This window comes from Zootoca vivipara, chromosome 1 (genome assembly GCF_963506605.1).
Source record: "Zootoca vivipara chromosome 1, rZooViv1.1, whole genome shotgun sequence".
Lineage (NCBI taxonomy): Eukaryota > Metazoa > Chordata > Lepidosauria > Squamata > Lacertidae > Zootoca > Zootoca vivipara.
In genome coordinates, this window is record NC_083276.1 from 2890475 (window position 1) to 2910321 (window position 19847).

The following is a 19847-nucleotide window of genomic DNA, read 5'->3' on the forward strand; positions in this document are numbered from 1 at the left end:
CTTCAGTTGAAAACCATTTCTGATACTGAAGAAGTGTGCATGCACACGAAAGCTCATACCAATGACAAACATAGCTGGTCTCTAAGGTGCTACTGGAAGGAAATTTTTTATTTTGTTTCAACTTTGCGGAAGTGATGGATGCCTGGATGGTAGACTGCCTCAAGGGTATGTACTGTACGCTGTGTCTGGTATAATGGAAGACTGGCAGGCAGGATATTAATGCAATAAACAAACAGGATTAGGGTTTGGTGTGGGGCTTTGGCAGCTGTAGGGAGAACTGTAATTGTTCCACATTGGAGTGTAAACCCACATTATAGAAGAGCTTTTAGCAGAATAGGCACAGGAGAGTTAGTTTTAAAAACTGCCTAATAAATGGGAGCTACCCACCCAGCTCCGCACATCCATCCACAGCAAAGTTCCAAAACCTGCTATGCTAAATATTTCAGCCAAAGTTTGTGGTTAGGTAGGACCATGATATAATGCCAATCCCTTTCAGTTGTTTAGAGACCCCAGTTTTGGAGAATGTGAAATGAGCATTTGTCTGCTTAGAACTGATGTTTCACGTGCTCTTCCTCATAGAACAAGGCTGCTGGCCCTTGAAGTTCAGCAGTACTGGAAGGTTCTCAAACCCCTTTGGAGTGGTTCCCCCATCCCCCCAAATTCAGAAAGGCCATCCACAAACTCTTATGGCAGCAGCAGGCAAAAGGGCACACATTTCTCAAGTCAGGATCCAGCCACCATTTTTTTTGTCCAAATAAAAATCACTTAGGGGAAAAGTTGTTGGGCCGTTGCGCCATCGCTGTTTCAAGTAGAGCTGTAAGACTTATGCAAGTATGCCACAACCCTATTCCATCCATTATTTGAAAGTTTATTTACAAGACGTTCAAGATCTGTAATAGCAGCATACAATAAAATCCATGATTCCAGAAGTGGTGCTTCCATGGTATTAAGGTCAGAATACTTGATCTACTGTTATTTTCTGAGATTCAAATACCTTGAAGTTTGCTGGGGGGGGGGGGGAGAGAGAAAAAGCAAGTTACCATAACTACGTTGGTGCTTCTTGAAAATAACTTCTTACCTTCTTTCTTTGGCCTTAATGCTTACTTTTTAAAAGTTTATAAAATAAGCACTAGCAACTTCAAAGGAGTTTGCCATTCTAAGATATCTCTGTTCCTATGGTTACATAGAATTAAACCCTCACATTTGATTAAAGTTACGTGAATATTCTAGATCCAAGATTAGTGCACTTGATGGGGACACAAAGAGCCCACTTCACATGGATTTTTAATGCTTTGTCCCATGCACTGAGGATTAAGTTCTGTTTAATACAACAAAAAAGGAACTCTTTACACTTCACATGGAAGGCTACCGAGATTGCCTCAGATCAGTGAGTCTTAATGCTTCCAGATTTAATTCCCTTAAAATTCAGCTTGGCTGTCTTCCAGATGGCCGGGGTCGCTTAAAGTTTACTAGCTTAGTTATAAAGGACAGGTTTTAAAAGCCATAGCTTGGTCTGAAAATCACAAATGTACCTAAGAGAATTACTGCCAGTTACGCAGAATAGGATTTCAGGGTTGTGTTACAAATATGTGGGAAGGTGGGGGTTATACAAATTTTGTAATGCCCACTCTTAACTGAGAGGACTAGCTAGGTGTCACTGTTGCCTTTCAGCATTGTCCTTGTGGTAAGGATACAAAAAAAGCATACAGTCTTTTATATTCTAATATATCTTGTATCTACATTTTATATAGATTACTGTATTTTATATTCATCTTTTATAGCCTACATTCTGTGAATAAAAACATGTGAATGAAAAATCCTCTTACTAAAAATGCACAACCAAATGCACCACGGAGAATTCTATACACTTGTATTCACAAGGCAGACGGGTCCAAAATCATGTTGTTACCCAGGCATCCCCAAACTGTGGCCCTCCAGATGTTTTGGCCTACAACTCCCATGATCCATAGCTAACAGGACCAGTGGTCAGGGATGATGGGAATTGTAGTCCAAAACATCTGGAGGGCCGAAGGTTGGGGATGCCTGTTCTTACCCAAGGGCAAGAGTTCCAAAACAGGAACAGAGATTTATTCGTTTCTATTTAACAGACTATATTTACCACTTACTAGAACAAAAAAAGACCCCAAAGCAGTTTAACAACAAAACAGTTAAAATACCAAAAACACCAACAGAAAACAAATACGGTATTAAAAGCAAGTGACATAAAAGTTTAAAACAAACTTAAAACTGGTGAACAGCTAACATACTCCTGTTAAACTGAAATGCTAGAATTATATGCCTACACAGTTCTTAGCAGGCACGGAGAACAGTTCACTGAAAGCACCTGTGAAATATTAATGGGCAGGAAGTTCTCAAGAATGGGTGGTGCCACACTAGAGGACCCATTGCCTACTAAGCAGGACAAGCATGAAGGGGCACTTGCAAAAGTACAAGTTCTGCAGAGCAAAATAGCAGAGCGGGCACATTCTTGGGTATATCCTTTTGGTATATAGAGGGTAGATAAGCTTCATAATTCCCTCCCTGGAAAGGTTCATCTGAATCTCAATCTTCCTTTGAATAGTTTTAAAACCCTTCTATTCAGACACATTGTTAGCCACTAGTAACTATACAGGGGTGTTATAGGGCTGAAATTCTTGGGTATGGATTTTTCCTTGTGAGTACAGTAACCCTGCAGGGGTTACATTCTGTGGAACCAAAAGCCAAAATCTCATATAGCAGGTATGTCCAGCTCCCAAGAGACTGCAATCTACTCCCACTATTAAAAAACTGGTAATGATCTACCCATTAGATTGACCAAAGTTGGGTTTTTTGCCGGGGGGGGGGGGAGTTATTGACCTTTTTGGGGGTGGGTGAGGAGATCGATCAGGATCACGCAATCGACCAGGGATGCCCCACGATCAACCAGTAGATCGTGATTGACCTGTTGAACATGCCTGTCATATAGTTAAGACACACTAGGTTCAATTGTGGAGGGGATTGCCAAAGTCTTCTTACCCAGACGTCCACCCACTTCTAAATTCTTTACATATTTTTTTTTTGCCAAGCACATAAAGCTGAATACGCACCAATTAAATGTGCCCAAGTTGCGGGCTTACTGTAGTCATGCTTTATATATTGAACAGTATATTTTTTTATCCCAGTCAAACACCAAACTCTTTGTTCCACCAAACAAAGAGTTTACAACAGATAGCAGCCCAAATAACGGTCAAATTTGTATTGTAAAAGCAGGGGGCCTTTTTGATTTGATATCAAAAAATAAGACCTTACCTGTCCTCCACTGTTTTGTTAGATGGGTAGAATACTTTGAATGAAAAGCCACTTCTTGGGAAAGATCCCTGGAATGAGGGGGGTAAGAAAGGATTTTAGTTTTTGAAGCTCGTCATTTGGATTTCTTAAGAACTTCTGAAGGGCTGTAGCTCAGCGGTACATCATCTACTTTGCATGCAGAAGGGTCAGTCCTCTGCATCTCTAGAAAGGCTTGGGAATACCCAATCTGAAACCTAGAGAGCCACTGCCAGTCAACATAGACAACACAGACCAAATCTGACTCGATGTAAAACCAGCTTCCTCTGTTCTTGTCGCCACGGCAATAGAACCTTGATTAAATAGATTTAATGAGGAGGAAATGCCCCATGGGTGGGCTATCACCTCACCTTGTGCAGGATGCCCCAGGAACTCTCTACATTTGCCTTTTGTTTTGAAACGACAATTGCGTTCCTGCCTGGATCTTTCCAAAAGGACCCAATTTAGATTCCGGAAATGCTAAATCAGTAGCTTTCCCTATAACACAATGCATCTCCCATTTGTTCAGCTTTACGGGGGACACCTCCAAGAGGCTGATCCACGCCACTATTTTCAAAGACACATTGTTCTAGCACCAGACTGAAGTAGAATCTGAAGCTCCAAATTAACAAAACAGTGCACTGCTTGAATAAGAATAAGTACTAGTCACCACCACCTAGCAACATTTAAAAATAATGAAAGGAAGGAATGAAACTCAGGTACAATAACTTTCAGTTAACTTACCATTTTTTTGTTTTGGAAAAACTACATAAATGCTTGCGGTATATATCCATCAGAATGAGCAGCGCTAAGTAGGAGCAATCCCAACTAAGAGTGTGTACTAACAACATATTAAACATTTTCATTTTTTTGCTAGACACTTTTTCATCATGCTTACAAAAGGAAGAAGGGAAGGGAAGGGTGGATAGAGAGATAGGATCTTACGGGATTTATGCAGAGGCAATCAGTGTTGGTCACAGTGAACGGGTCATATTTGTCAGCAAAGACAATGAGATCCGGAAGAGGGTAGGTTCTCAATGTGTAGTCATAGACCCAGTAGACAGGACTAACATTAAGGGGCAATGGAGTCAGATGCCCTTGTGATAAAATAGTCTTTACAAACTGCAAGGCAAAGAACAAGGGCACACAAATTACTTTGGTTTCCATTTGAAAGCAAAAACCTCTTTCAAACGCCTATATAAATCACAAAACCATCTTCCTTTCCTGATGATTAGCACATGTTAAAAATAGCACTGGGACCCAGGTGGCGCTGTGGTTAAACCACTGAGCCTAGGGCTTGCTGATCAGAAGGTCGGCGGTTCGAATCCCTGTGACGGGGTGAGCTCCCGTTGCTTGGTCCCAGCTCCTGCCAACCTAGCAGTTCGAAAGCACGTCAAAAATGCAAGTAGATAAATAGGAACCGCTACAGCGGGAAGGTAAACGGCGTTTCCATGTGTTGCTCTGGTTTGCCAGAAGCGGCTTTGTCATGCTGGCCACATGACCTGGAAGCTATACGCCGGCTCCCTTGGCCAATAATGCGAGATGAGCGCGCAACCCCAGAGTCGGTCACGACTGGACCTAATGGTCAGGGGTCCCTTTACCTTTACCTAAAAATAGCACTATATGCTTCATTTTGAGTTCTAAATCTGGTAAACTAAGTCAGAATTGAGACTCATTCAGATCTCTGCAGTCTTGCAGAGTTGTGCAGTGACTTGGGGAACACTACTGTGGCCCAATGAAATTCCCATGCTACCAACAGCATCTGAAGTGATATCTGAGGACCATGCTTTGGGGAAGCTATACTTTTCCAGAGCAGAGCAGCTGCAAGGCCTCTTGTATGGAAGATGAACCATTTGGAATCCAATTTAGTCATCAGAATCCACCCACACATTCCATTAACTATATGTAAAAGTTTCTACAGTATATGCAGAAGAAAGAAGATGGGATTTCAGCTCCTCTCTCTCTCTCTCTTTTCAATGATGACTACTTCTCCCTCGGTAGAACTCTTGTATACGTGTCCCATACTATTTGCACAGAAATGCACCGGAACAGAAAAGAACTTCGGGGGTGTGAAAATTAAAATGAGGCGGCCACTTTAAACATGCTGCATTCTTCAGGATACCAAAAGTTCCCCTTTTGCTCCTGCCCCTGAAGATTTGGGAGGGCACATGGGGGGGCAGCAGAGAAGAGGCAGTCTCACTGTTTGAGCAGAAATCTGCTTGCACAGTGTTGGATATCACCCAGAGTACAAGTGGGAGTCCATTCAGCTGGCAAACAGACACCACTGGGTGGTTTTCTCTGGGTGATAGCCAAATGTGGCAGTCCACTTGGACAGCCCACTTATTTAAAATGGCCCTGTGATCCTTGGATGAAGGGTAGTATAAAAACAACAAAGAAATATGCTTGCATATAAGGAGTTCTGCTTTCTCTTCTTCCCTCCCCAGCCCTCCCCATCTCCTCCAAATCTGCTTCAGAAAGTTCCTCCCCACCCTTCCAGAGTAGGTGGAGGCGGAGGAGATGCAGAGGTAAGGGAAGGAATGAGAAGCAGGTGCCTGATCATATTACACTGGATCTCTTCCTTAATTTTTTACTCTATTACTAAAAATAATCATGCCAGGTGTCAGCAAACTTCTTCAGCAGGGGGCCAGTCCCCTGTCCCTCAGACCTGGGGGGGGGGGCAGATTATTATTTTTTTGGGGGGGGAGAACGAATTCCTATGCCCCACAAATAACCCAGAGATGCATTTTAAATAAAAGCACACATTCTACTCATGTAAAAACACGCTGATTCCCGGATCGTCCACGGGCCGGATTGAGAAGGCGATTGGGCCGGATCCAGCCCCCGAGCCTTAGTTTGCCTACCCATGTGCTAGAATAATAGTAACGACCTAACCTGCAGAAGCTTAGCCCCAAATGTTTCATGCTTTTTTTGCCTTACATGATTAGAAATATCCAAGTTGCTGTTAGGAAAACGGACACAGTTCCGGCACATCTTATTTACCAGGTCTTCTCTAAAGATTATTATTTCCTGAGTGCAGTACTGGACTCTGGAAGGAAGAAGCACAATTTTATTTTTTCAGGGTGAAAAACAGGCATCCAGGAGAGACCATCAGCAAGGCAGAAACACACACAGCTTCTCCCTGGATATCCAGAGTATTAACCCTACACAAATATGTAATGTTATGTGTAGTATTAATCAGACACATATTAAAGGCCTCAATTTAAAACATCCCTTTTAAATTGGGACATTTACCTGCAAGGGTTTGTAGTGAAGACTGAAAATGGCACCTGCTGTTTGAACTCTTCAGTAATGTTTTCAGGAAGTGGCGGCCTGAAATAAATTTGTGTGGTATGTATTAGAAATAAATGTGCATATTCTCATAGTTGGATGTTTGAATAAATCACCTTAATTGTCACGTCACAAGCATACCTTGGCAAAATTGAGCCTGGGCCAGGGTCTTCAGAGCCAGGAACAAACACAAATCGACTGCTATAAATAGTTGAATACATAACTATATTTAATATAACTGATAGGTAAAAATCAAAGCAACAGAAAAGTAAATGGCAACATTACTCAAATACAACCAAAGTTTTAGAAGTAGATGGGAGGCCACATAAACCTCTAGTTATGACAGGTGAATGAAAGGCTTTTTGAGGATTTTGTAGCTACCTAGGAGTTTCTAGCTAACAAAGGTGCAATCCCCCATTGTCTCCCAAGACAGACGGGATGCCAACCACAACAAAATATTTAAGTGAGGCTGAACAAAAGAGAATGAAATTTTTAGTAGCTGTTATCAAAATTCTGTATACAATACTTGGTGTGAATGGACCCATTTTTTTCTTTCTTTTATTTTCTTTTTTAACAGGTAGGTAGCCGTGTTGGTCTGGGTCGAAGTAAAATAAAAGGAATTTTTTTATATTTATTTTTTAAGTGAGACTTAATTCTGCAGGGTGGAATTTTTCAAACTGACAAATCTGAAGCACATCTTCAGTAAGATTTTTCACCAAGCAAATAAAAACACAGCACATACCTCTGATGGATACTGGGGTATTCACATATGATATTTGCAAGGGCTTTCAGTGAACCTAGAGGTACAACCATAAAAGCTTTCCTATGAAACTGCATAGTTATTCCTACATTTTCTCATCAATATAAAATAATAATAATAATAATAATAATAATAATAATAATAATAATAATAATAATAATATATTATTTATACCCCACCCACCCATCTGGCCGGGTTTCCCCAGCCACTCTGGGCGGCTTCCAACAAAACATTAAAATACAATCTATTAAACATTAAAAGCTTCCCTAATTAAAAGCTTTAATTAATAACAAAATAAAATAAAAATAAAAATATCTAAGCTGCGTTCAACGTAAAACCAACCAGTATCATTAGAACAAAACCCAACAAAAATATACATCTTACATCAGGCGTCCCCAAACTTCGGCCCTCCAGATGTTTTGGACTACAATTCCCATCATCCCTTACCACTGGTCCTGTTAGCTAGGGATCATGGGAGTTGTAGGCGAAAACATCTGGAGGGCCGCAGTTTGGGGATTATATCAACAGCTGAACAACAGTTACACAGAACACCTCCCCCCCCACCTTAAGTAACTAAACCAGTTGGTTATATTGTAAATGGCTTTGTGGAAGCTATTTTTCACAATGCAAAGATCACTAAGGCAGTATTTTTATTACTGAACCTAAGCAAGTTTAAATTGAGATATGAATTATAGCTGGGGGAAACCGTAGCTCCATTTCAGCCACTTCTGGGTGAAAAGGCACACTGAGAACACCGGAGGGTGGCGGGGCTCTGCATATTCTAATAAACATGGCATTCTCTAGGATATGAGCCTGCTGCCATGGTGACCCCCTCCCGCTTTACTTCAATCACTGTTGAAATGGGTAAACTCTTCTAATGGAAACAGCTCAGTTGCCACCACATTCCACCAGCTTCATTCAAAGCATGTGAACAAGTCACCTGTTTATTTATTTAGTTTTGATGGAACCCCTTATATGGGATTTTGTATACTGTATAAATTTTCCCTCAGCTCTTTTTGCTGGCCCATGTAGGACCAGCATGGATAGTTGGCCCTGGTGAATATTTGACGTTTTCTCCCCTTATGATCTTGATTTATGGGCTACCACTAAAACGAGGCTGAATTTTAACCTATATTTTAATCAACTCTTTGTTTGTTTGTGTTTGTTTGTTTGTTTTTAAAATGTTTTTACTATATTTAGCCGCCCTGAGCCCGGTCTTGGCCGGGGAGGGTAGCGCATACGTAAAAATATTATTATTATTACTATTATTATTATTATCATTATTATTATTAAAATTAACCATGGATATATCTACAGAACTGTCTCAAATGTTTAAATAACACACAAACAGAAAAAAACACAAACTATTCACAATATGCAATAAAGCAGCTGACTCCAAAGTACCTTTTAGCGACTGAATTTGGTTTTTTCCATACGGGGCAGAGGAAAAGTTCCCACAGAAGAAGAAGCAAGTTGGAGGCATGGAGGAGTAACCTGGTTAGAGGAACAAGGAACATTACTGACTTTTGGTCTGGTAGCACGTATCTTTTTTATTTGTACATATTGCTTCACATTTCAACCGAAACCTTTAAGCAGTTGACAAATATGGGTCAACAGAGCTACCTGAAAACATAATACGCAGCTTCTCCAAAACTTCTGCTTGGTCTAGCCAAACGTCCGAAAGGAACACAAACATGGCGTCCTCATTTTCTTCTTCCAGCTGTTTCAGTTTCGCAGAAGATTTTACAGAGGTCGAAGAAGGCCCTCCAAAGAAGTTTGTGTTTCCATAATACGCCCTACAGCATGAACAGCAAATGCCAAAAGGCTCCATTTAAGCTCATTCCTCTCCCAGATCATGTCCTCAGTTTGTCACCTGTTGCTTGCAAGAAGTATGGCTTTAAATGAGGGTCTGTAGCAGGCATCCCCAAACTGCAGCCCTCCAGATGTTTTGGCCTACAACTCCCATGATCCCTAGCTAACAGGACCAGTGGTTGGGGAAGATGGGAATTGTAGTCCAAAACATCTGGAGGGCCAAAGTTTGGGGATGCCTGGTCTGTATCTTCCAGCATTGATCACTGACTCCCCAACCCAGCTCACTATGTCCCTCGCCTGCATAAGGCTTCTGAAATTTGATAATAATCCTCATTACAAAATCCATCCCAACATCAGTTCCTCAATAGATTAAATAAACTGTACAGTATTCTCTTACACCTAAGATTTTCCTTCAGAATAGTGGAGCAGAATGAAAATTTATAGTTTTATAGTTTTTTACCTAGTTGTTGTAGAAGGCTCTGTAGGGGGAAAGCCAAATGCATTGACATGAAATATTTCATCTTCATACCAGCCTAGGAAATAAGATTAGCATGGTTTTTTTCCAAATTCAAAAAAATCATGGTATGCTTAAACCTATCACTCCCATTGATACTGCATCCTCCACCGAAGATGCCAGGCTCTCAACATATTTTACATTCTTCTTCGCCCAGGTTCTCAAATGTGTAAATAATACACAAACAGAAAAACCACAAGCTAATCTCCTACTGATTCATAAATGCAATAAAGGATCTGATCCCCATGTACCTTTTAGTGAGTTTGGTTTTTTCCATAAGGGAAAGAGGAAAATTCCCCCACAAGAAGCATGGAAGAATAACCTGGTTAGAGGAATGCCTTACTCAAGGAGGCCCACCTACAGGTCTGCTTACTGCAATGCCAGATTAAAAACATTTCTGTTTTCCTGGATTTTTAAGAACAGCTAGTGTATTTATTTATTTATTTGGAGCCCTTTGATTTTACCATCTATTTAAATGGTAAATTTGTAGATCTTTTAGGACTGGTATTATATAGTCCCGGAGGCAGCTCCAAGTCACCAGTCTAGGTGCCTTTGACACCCAAGGTAGATATTTTAGGACCCACCTTATTCTCTGGATTATAATCCATTTTAATTGCTTTTAATATTGTATTTTTAAATTGTTATAACACACCCTAGGATCTCATGATGAAGGGCAGGTTAAAAAAAATCTAATTAATAATAATAACAACACTTAAGTTGTTGATGCAATCTGTACTCTGCTGGAGTGTATGGGTGGTGTACACAACTTCTATATGAATAGGTTCTGTTCATAGCCTTAGAACAACACCTAGGCGGTGTCCTCTGGTACAATTCTCTTCTCTCCCCCCACATTATTTGTTCAGATCCTTGGATTTATCATGCAAACAGAGCCAGTAGTTATATCAGCTTAACAAGTCTGACCTTACTGAAAAGAGTCAACCTTGAGAAGAAAAAAATGATCTGGCTTACCTTCTGTTAAAACAAAACATGACTCTGTGTATAAGCCACTGTGGAACTGGTACAAAACAGTTAAGGAAGATGTTCTTGCTACGTAGGTGGCACTATAGAAATTATTCTAATTATTCTAATCAAAGCAAATGAACAGCAGTGGCTCTAAACACAGACTTTAGGCAAGGCTGTGAATATTCTTTGCACCTTCATTTCTCCACGTGGAAGCCAACAATTTAAATTTTTCCATGTGTTGGTTAAAATAGAACAATAACCTTTAGGCCTTCTCACTGTTGTAAAAATGCAAATTGGGCAGGGCCCGCAGAGAGCTTTGAAGCCAGAAGAACAACACTTAGGGCTTCTGGGCCTTGTTAACCCTCTACGAAGCACCTGCTCTCTTTCATTCCTTAACAAAAAAAAAAACAACCTTGGAAAACCTGAATTTCGTAATACTTATGTAGCACATACTACTATGCAATGCTTCACCATTATTATTCTTAAAAGTTTGAGTTTCCAAGACAAAGAATTTGATTTAGGATTCTTAACCTGCTTTGCAACATCTTATTGCAACTAACCAGAGTAGTTGCCATCTATTTGATTCCTGCGTTGCCGGAGGTTGCCCAACTGTACAATTATATGATTCTATTCCCAGAGTGATAGCAGTAACTGCTTGTTACTCCCAGTAAATTACTCCTATCCACAATTTATATGAAAACTTCCAGTTATAGCGACCAGAATGGCCTTGTGCAGCCACAATGCTAAACTACGGTGCAACATGCACAAACGTGAGACTGGAGCAGCCTCAAGGAGACTTTAAGTAGACTTAAAGTTTTCAATTATGTTGTCAAATAGGTAATTGTTTCTTAACCCCAACTGTGGTTAACTTTGGCTATGTTAAGAAAGCATTCTTAAATGTTTATATACAAAAATATTGGGGGGTTTTGTCAGCTGAGTAGTAAGTGCAGGAACAGAAAACTTCCATTTCTAGGTGAATCTGCAGGAAGACTGTTATGATGACTACAGCTGTGCGCAATCATGGCAAGTTGATAGTCAGAAAGACAAAAAGGCAGCTGTGTAAGCACTGTTGGGTGGGAAGAAGGTCTATGTTTTTAATTAAACCGTTACTGCTGTTTGGCTGCAAAAGCAGCAACACTCAACGTCTGCCCATTTGAAACAAAGGAGACAAGTGAGGACTAGGTACTGTACAGGAATGAAATGAAGATGCCCCAGTCCACAGGCTTAACATCTAAAAATCAACATGAGAAAAAAACGAAAAGGGAGTTGGAGAAAGGAAAACTTTGTAGTAGTTGGATGAGAAAAAAGAAAGCAAAATATAATAATAATAATAATAATAATAATAATAATAATAATAAATAAATAAATAAATACCCTATACAATGATTAAACTACAGGTAGGAAAAAAGAATTGAAAAAAAACAAGTAGAAAGTCCACAAAGAAATGCAAAAGGGGAAATAAGAGTTTATCTCACTGTTCAGTCTCTTTTCTAACTTAGGATGCATGTAAAAGGATATTGCTTTACTAATGTCCAGCTGGACAACTCCTGTTGGATCTTCCAAGAAAAATTTCCCCTTAAAAATATGGATAAAAGTAATTAGGGCCAAGCCATTCAGCTTCAAAACACTCCCCTTGAGGTCACGCCACTGTAAAAAACCACACTTCTGCTTCTATTAGTTGAATATTTTGGACCATTCCCCCAGTCACATTTTAACACAAATCATGTGCATCGGCACCAGAACACTGAACAGCAAAGTCATCTCAAGAGCCGCTGAAGTGCAGCACAGCTTACCTCTTTCAGCTGGGTTATCATCCCCAGAACGATAACTTCCTTAACTTTAGCTGAGTTCCCCAAGAGAGTTTCTATAGTTTTGAGCTACAATCAGAGACAAATTAAATTAGTTAAGGCTTGCGTTTCCCAGATTCAAAAATTAGCTACACGGCCTGTCAGAGCTTCTTGCGACTACCCTAGAGTAACGACGCTCCTCATGCTTGTCTTTGAACAGCTTTTTATTAGTGCATGCTATTTACAGTGAGCTGGGTATGTACAACATGTCTGCTGAGTCCGATGCAGAATCCGGCACTGAACCGCCCCTTGATTTCCTCCAACATAAGAGTCTTGGGACAGCAAACCTCCTTCCCCTCCTTCTCCTGCGTAATTCCAGAACCGGAGGAAAGGGTCTATACTCCATGTTTTCCTTCTCCCCCCTTTCCCCCTCTCTCTCTTCCTCCCTCCTGTGTCACAGGGGCTCTCCCGTGCTGAGAGAGCCCTGGCCCTCTCTCTCCACTTCCTGACTGCTCTCCTCAGCGTCCTCGCTGCGCTTGCTGCTTGGGGAGGAGCTGCTTCTGATGAGAGGGGGAGGGACTCTATACTCTCTTCCCCTTACACGGCCCTTGGAGCTACTCCCCCCCCCCCTGAATGTCAGCCCCTGGTGCCCTACTGCAAACGGCTTTCAGCGGTTTTTAAAGACTCCTTAGTTTGCTCTCAGGAAAAATGGGAGCTGCTGTTTGAGAAACCCATGCCCAAAGTCTCCAAAAGGGCTTTGTGTTGCAAGGTGCAGGATATAAATTCTGTAAATACCGGTATTTAAGTAAGTAAGTCAATGAAAACATTTTAAATTTTACCTGGAATTTACTTCTGCTTTCCTCTGCAGGCGCAGCAATAGCAGATGGTGTGAACAGTTCGTGCCTATGCGTTCTCTGCACAGTGGGAAATACAAGCCAGGTAGCAAGGGAAAGCACCATGCAGTTATGGCTAAAACATTCTCCCCCCCCCCCCCATTCAATGATGCCCTCAAGCTATTATCTCACATGAACCACAATCCTAGCCTCCTACGGTTGGGATATGTGCTTTACAAGCTTGGTGGTAATGATGTTCCTCAGCTACAAAGTTAATTATTTGGATATATAATTATAATTAACTCGTGGAATTCGCCGCCACAGCATGTGGTGACAGTCACTATTACAGATAGTTTTAAGATGGGAATAAGCCAAATTCGTGAAGGAGGAGGACACTGTCAGCAGTTGTCAGCCATGGTAGGTAAGTGGAACCTCCTTGTCCAGGGGTAGCATACCTTGCAATATCAGTTGCTGGAGGGCAAACAGCACAGAAAGGCTACTGCCCTTAAGTCCTTCTGTGGGCATTGGAAGCACCTGAGTGGCCACTGTGGGCATAGGATGCTGGGCTACATGGGTCCTTGGGTCCGATTCAGCAGCACTCTTGTCATGTACTTATGGCATGAATATGTATCTGATGGGAGTCTTTCCCCACTTTATCTCACCTGCTGCAAGATGATGTAGCGCTCACGAAACAGTTCTGCTTTATCCCTGGCAGAGCCGAATAAATTTGGAGCAGAATGGCCTGTCATTGAGAGGCTGAAATCAATTTTTACAAAGACTTGTGTAAAGGTGGATTTTAAGTGAGCACAAAGTGTGCACGCATGATAATAACAACAACAACAACAACAACAATAATAATAATAATAATAATAATATCCCGCCTATCTGGCTTCCCCAGCAGCTCTGAGCGGCTTACACAATATATAAAACATAATAAATCATCAAACATTAAAAACTTCCTGATACAGGGCTGCCTTCAGATGTCTTCTAAAAGTTGTATAGTTCTTTATCTCTTTAACATCTGGAGGGTGTTCCACAGGGAGGGCACCACTACTGAGAAGGCCCTCTGCCTGGTTCCCTGTAACTTCGCTTCTTGCAGTGAGGGAACCAGCAGAAGACCCCCGGAGCTGGACCTCAGTGTCTGGGCTGAATGATGGGGGTGGAGACGCTCCTTCAGGTATTCTGGGCAGAGCCCTAACTTTAAAGATCAGCAGCAACACTTTAATTGTGCTCAGAAACACACTGGGAGCCAATGAAGATCCTTTAGGACCGGAAATATGTGGTCCCAGTGGCCGCTCCCAGTCACCAGTCTAGCTGCTGCATTCTAGATTAGTTGCAGTTTCCGGGTCACCTTCAAAGGTAGTCCCACGGAGAGCGCATTGCAGTAGTCCAAGCAGGAGATAACCAGAGCATGCACCACTCTGGCAAGACACTCTGCGGCCAGGTAGGGTCTCAGCCGGTGTACCAGGTGGAGCTGGTAGACAGCTGCCCTGGACATAGAATTGACCTGCACCTCTGTGCTAAAATAGGGAACTAGGAAACCTTTGCATATTATAAGTCAAACCTGGTCTGAGGAAATGGGGGAACAATTGTTGGGATGCAAGCTCTTCAGAAACTGCAAAGCAAGAACTTACGGGAGAAACTTCTTTCTTTCAGAATTGTAAACGTATCTGGGGATATCAAATGCTCCAATAATGTTGAAAATATGTTCCCTGGGGGTTAAAACAAAGAAATGCACAGTAAGGTACATACATATGAATGCATTTTAAAGGGGGGTAAATCACTTTAAAAACAATTTGATTCATTATCCTACTATATCTTATTCATGTATTTTCACATTTACAAGAAAATCACTTTACATTTGCTTGAACAGCGAGAATATAGTTACTTTGATTTTCAATTTATTCTAGCAGACACAAATAAAATGGCTTCCCTCGGGGTTCAAACATTCCACTGGCACAGCTCAAGGAGTTCAGAAGCTTTCCTTTAGGCTTTTGATTAACCAGCTTGTTGTGTCATTAGAAGAAGGAGGAGGAGGAGGAGGGTTTGGATTTGATATCCCGCTGTATCACTACCTGAAGGAGTCTCAAAGCGGCTAACATTCTCATTTCCCTTCCTCCCCCACAACAAACACTCTGTGAGGTGAGTGGGGCTGAGAGACTTCAGAGAAGCGTTACTAGCCCAAGGTCACCCAGCAGCTGCATGTGGAGGAGCTGAGACGCGAACCCGGTTCCCCAGATTATGAGTCTACCGCTCTTAACCACACCACCACACTGGCTCTCTAGAACATAAAAAAGCCATGGTGGATGAGACCAAAGGTCTATTTTCTCACAGTAGCAAACCATTTGCCTATACAAAGCACACAAGCCGAATACTAGCACATCAGCACACTCTGATTCCGAGCAAGTGACCAGGGGCATGCCACCTCTGTGGCAATACAGCCACCCTGACTAGTAGTCACTGATAGCAGTATCCTCCATGAATTTGTCTAAGACTCCTTTAAAGGCATTCAGGTGGATTACCATTACTGTCTCCTATGGCAGCAAGTTCCATAGTTTAAGTGTGCACTGTATGAAGGACTTCCTTTCCTCCTTCCTAAATTTCCAAACATTCAACCTTCCCAGGTTGCAGTGTGGTGACAGAGGGGGTGTTTGATTACAAGATTACAATCCCTCAGTCTAAAGAAGGGGCTAGCGTTAATGAGTTTTAAATCTGAAATATCAGCAGGGAGGGCTACAAATGGCAATAAACTGAATTTGATTGCAGAAATGTTCCCAGTGGTTTGTTTACGCCTCTATGTGAATTGATGCCAACTTACAGGGTGTCATCTGAGGACTGGCTGCACTCCAGGACTGCTGCTTCCACCATGGCCCTTTCAATCATATTGCATGACACTGAAGAGAACAATTCAAAAGATTAAAATGGTAACCTATGCATCTGCAGGCTACAGAAGTATTTTACAAAGCATTTCAAAATACCTTTGCTTCAAGAGAAGTCACAACAGAATTACAATCTTTTAAGCAAGGAGAAGCTAAACAGAGCTGGACTGGCAAACCAGGCTCAATTTGCTGGTTGCGCATGCAGCCTTCTGACCCAAAGTTCTGCCCCTGCCATCTATTGTGCCAATTATTAGATCCACAGAACTTTAACACACTTGATACCATGAGCACCACAGCCACACAAGGATGCCACAAAACTCTTTAAGAATCCAACTTTCTTTTCTCTTCAAAGCATGTAAGATAACCAAAACTCTACTTACAAGGCTGCTTTTCAACAGCATCAATTATACTTTCTATCTTATCTTCAAGCTCCGCTTCATTAACTGTCTGAAGAGCTTCTGTGAGATACTTGGTAGCTTCTCTGATTAAAGAATAAAGGAGAACAGAATTAGTCAAGATGTGATTGAAACGATCGTAATAACGCACATAATGTTGGCACACAGACGTAAACCTGTGTTTATTGAAACATTAGTTTGCCAACTAAAATACAGTCATACCTTGGTTCTCGAATGTAATCCATTCCGAAAGTCTGTTCGACTTCCGAAAACATTAGAAAACCAAAGCGCAGCTTCTGATTGGCTGCGGGAGTTTCCTCCAGCACCATACTTCTAAATATACTTCTAAATATATACTTCTAAATTGTATTTCAGTTCAACAATTCCTTTGATAAAATACATATTTTGTTATGTGCAAATGGCTTTAGATACCTATTAGATTTATTGATCTAATAGGTATCTAAAGCCATTTGCACATAACAAAATATGTATTTTATCAAAGGAATTGTTGAACTGAAATACAATTTAGAAGTATATTAATAGTGAAATACAATTAAGCATATTAATAGTGCCCCTCAGCTCTCTATATTGGACAAACAGGCCAAACCCTACGCCAAAGGATAAATGGACATAAATCTGACATCAGGAACCATAAGACTGAAAAACCAGTAGGAGAACACTTCAATCTCCCAGGACATTCTATACAAGATCTCAAAGCAGCTGTTTTATTACAGAGAAATTTCAGGAACAGACTGGAAAGAGAAGTTGCTGAATTGGAAATCATTACCAAGCTTAAAACCATGGAAGCACCTGGGATGAATAGAGACATCAGATTCTTATCTCATTATGCATGATCAAGCTTTCTTTAGCACCTCAGCCCTTGCTTTCCCCCCCAGGACTAATTGCAGCCATCAGCAGCCATTAACAGCCATCTACAAGTTTACCACTCCCATCAGCCCATCACCCATTCCCACCCACCCCCACCACCCTCTGTATATATATAGGGTCTGACACTTCTGTTTCTAGTGTATCTGAAGAAGTGTGCATGCACACGAAAGCTCATACCAAAATATAAACTTAGTTGGTCTTTAAGGTGCTACTGAAGGAATTTTTTTTATTTTGCTTCGACTCAGACCAACACGGCTACCTACCTGTAAATAGTGAAATAATTATTAAGCTCTAACTTAAAATGATTTTTTATTCATAACAAACTTAATAATGCAAACACATTCGCATTTGGCTATATATTGGCATTTGTGTTTCCTTTAGAAACACAATTTACAAAGACTCATAATCTAGTCTCTAGAAACTTGCTATAACATGAAATAATAATTGTAAGTTTTATTTTATTTGTTTTTATCTTATATTTTGGAAATGTACATCCAGATGTTTTTTCCTTTAATTTTTTTGGGGGCCCCCAAAAGAGTGGGGCCCTAAGCTATAGCTTGTTTAGCTTATACGTAAATCTGGCACTGCCTGCGGGTGCCCAAGGAAGGGCTTTGTGGGAGCGTGTACCATGGTGACCTGATTTGGAGCAAGACTTCTTCCAGAGACTTCATTCAGCTCCTTTGCCAAGTACAGTGGTACCTCGGTTTAAGTACCGAATTGGTTCCGGGGAGCCATTTTCTCCCTGTGCGCTTCTGCACATGCCGCGCAGAACACTTCTGTGCATGCGCGCCCCGCGGAACCCGGAAGTAAACACTTTCGGGCCAACGGAATACTCAAACCAAAAGTACTCAAACCGCAGCAGACATAAACCGAGGTATGACTGTAGTCATCGGGTAGACCTCTCTCCTTCTTCCTGAATTTGCCTAGCTCAGGTATCCCCAAACTCGACCCGCCAGACGTTCTGGGACTACAACTCCCATCATCCCTCCCTAACAGGACCAGTGGTCAGGGAATTGTAGTCCCAAAACATCTGGAGGGCCGAGTTTGGGGGTGCCTGGCCTAGCTCTTTTTTTCTGAAAACTTTCTAACCTAGTACGCAGAAACCTTTCTCACATCTTGTAGCACTGAATTCCCCACGGTCCTTGCAACCTGTGGTTGATGGTGGCCCTTCCAGGTGTTAAGATTCAGGTAGGTAGCTGTGTTGTTCTGACGCAGTTCAATTTGTACACTTCTTTGGAAAGCTTATACCAGAACAAACTCAATTGGTCTACAAGGTGCTAGTGGACAATATTTTATTTTTATTTCCTCCAGATGTTGTGGGACTCCACCCCTATCAGCCCCATCAGCCAGCATGGCCAAGGGCAGGCATAGGCAAACTCGGCCCTCCAGATGTTTTGAAACTACAATTCCCATCGTCCCTGGACCACTGGTCCTGTTAGCTACGGATGATGCATAGCTGTCAAGTTTCCCCTTTTCTCGCAAGGAAGCCTATTCAGCTTAAGGGAATATCCCTTTTTAAAAAAGGGAGAACCTGACAGCTATGGGATGATGGGAGTTGTAGTCCCAAAACATCTGGAGGGCCGAGTTTGCATATGCCTGGCCAAGGGTTAGGGCTGATCAGAGTTGCATAGCTGCCAAGTTTTCCCTTTTCTCGCGAGGAAGCCTATTCAGCATAAGGGAAAATCCCTGTAAAAAAGGGATAACTTGGCAGCTATGGAGTTGACATCCCCGGGGCGGGGCAAGGGTGAGCCGCCCCAGCTTTCGACGTCGCCTATCCATTTCGCACGAGGAGACCCCAAGTCATCAGAATATGGGGGAAAGGGCGATCCATTCTCTGCACATCCCCTTTCTAATCTCTTTTCGTCAGCGCCCCTCCGTTGAGCGGAGTGGCCACGGGGGGAAGGCGGCGCCCGCGTGTGCCTGGGGCTGCGTTCACACGTACACGTGTACAACGCGCCCCTTCCTGCAAGGGACGTGGGTTGGGGGGGCAGTCTTGCTTCCCCCCCCCCCGCGGGGTGTTTCTGTCAGAGCGCCTCCGGCTCCTGCTACTCACGCGCGGAGCAGCAAGCCGTGCATCTTGAAGGCGGCGCCCACTTTGCCCCTCAGCTTCTCCGCAGCCATCTTGAGCGGTTTTCCCGCCACCGCCTCCTCGCCCGGCCCCTTCGGGAGGAGGAGGAGAGAAGGCGGCCCGTCGGCCCGTCGGATGCTTGCTGGGCTGGACGTGACGGACGGATCGTCATCACCTGAATAAATATAAATAATAAAAATAAAAGGGAAGTCAGCATCATCCGGTGCTGAAAAGCATATGCATCTCCAAGATCTGCATGTATTATAGAGGGGTTTTTTTTTAATGATTAAGAATTGCTTCGAGTAAATAGGACTACATTGAAAGGAAAATAAAAAAAATTCCTTCAGTAGCACACGA

General features: G+C 42.1%; 1 protein-coding gene across 1 annotated transcript; it reads right to left on the reverse strand.

The window, feature by feature from the left end:
• Window positions 1-854: 854 nt before the first annotated feature.
• On the reverse strand, window positions 855-19582 carry POLE2 (DNA polymerase epsilon 2, accessory subunit). Its single transcript, XM_035140887.2, has 19 exons — window positions 19476-19582; window positions 16520-16620; window positions 16079-16154; window positions 14895-14972; window positions 13923-14016; window positions 13267-13341; window positions 12434-12517; window positions 12159-12215; window positions 10647-10695; window positions 9624-9696; window positions 8975-9147; window positions 8756-8845; window positions 7334-7388; window positions 6733-6792; window positions 6556-6633; window positions 6241-6349; window positions 4249-4425; window positions 3289-3356; window positions 855-1005 (listed from the first exon to the last, which is right to left on the reverse strand). The coding sequence occupies exons 1-19, from the start codon at window positions 19541-19543 to the stop codon at window positions 987-989; spliced, it is 1584 nt and encodes a 527-aa protein (XP_034996778.2). The 5' UTR covers window positions 19544-19582; the 3' UTR covers window positions 855-986.
• Window positions 19583-19847: the final 265 nt, after the last annotated feature.

Coding starts and splice junctions, on each gene's coding strand:
- POLE2 (XM_035140887.2), bottom strand. CDS start 19,543: ATGGCTGCGGAGAAGCTGAGGGGCAAAGTGGGCGCCGCCTTCAAGATG. Junction 16,621..19,475: donor CACGGCTTGCTGCTCCGCGC/GTGAGTAGCAGG, acceptor TTCTTTAATCAG/AGAAGCTACCAAGTATCTCA. Junction 13,342..13,922: donor GCTACATCATCTTGCAGCAG/GTGAGATAAAGT, acceptor CCCACTGTGCAG/AGAACGCATAGGCACGAACT.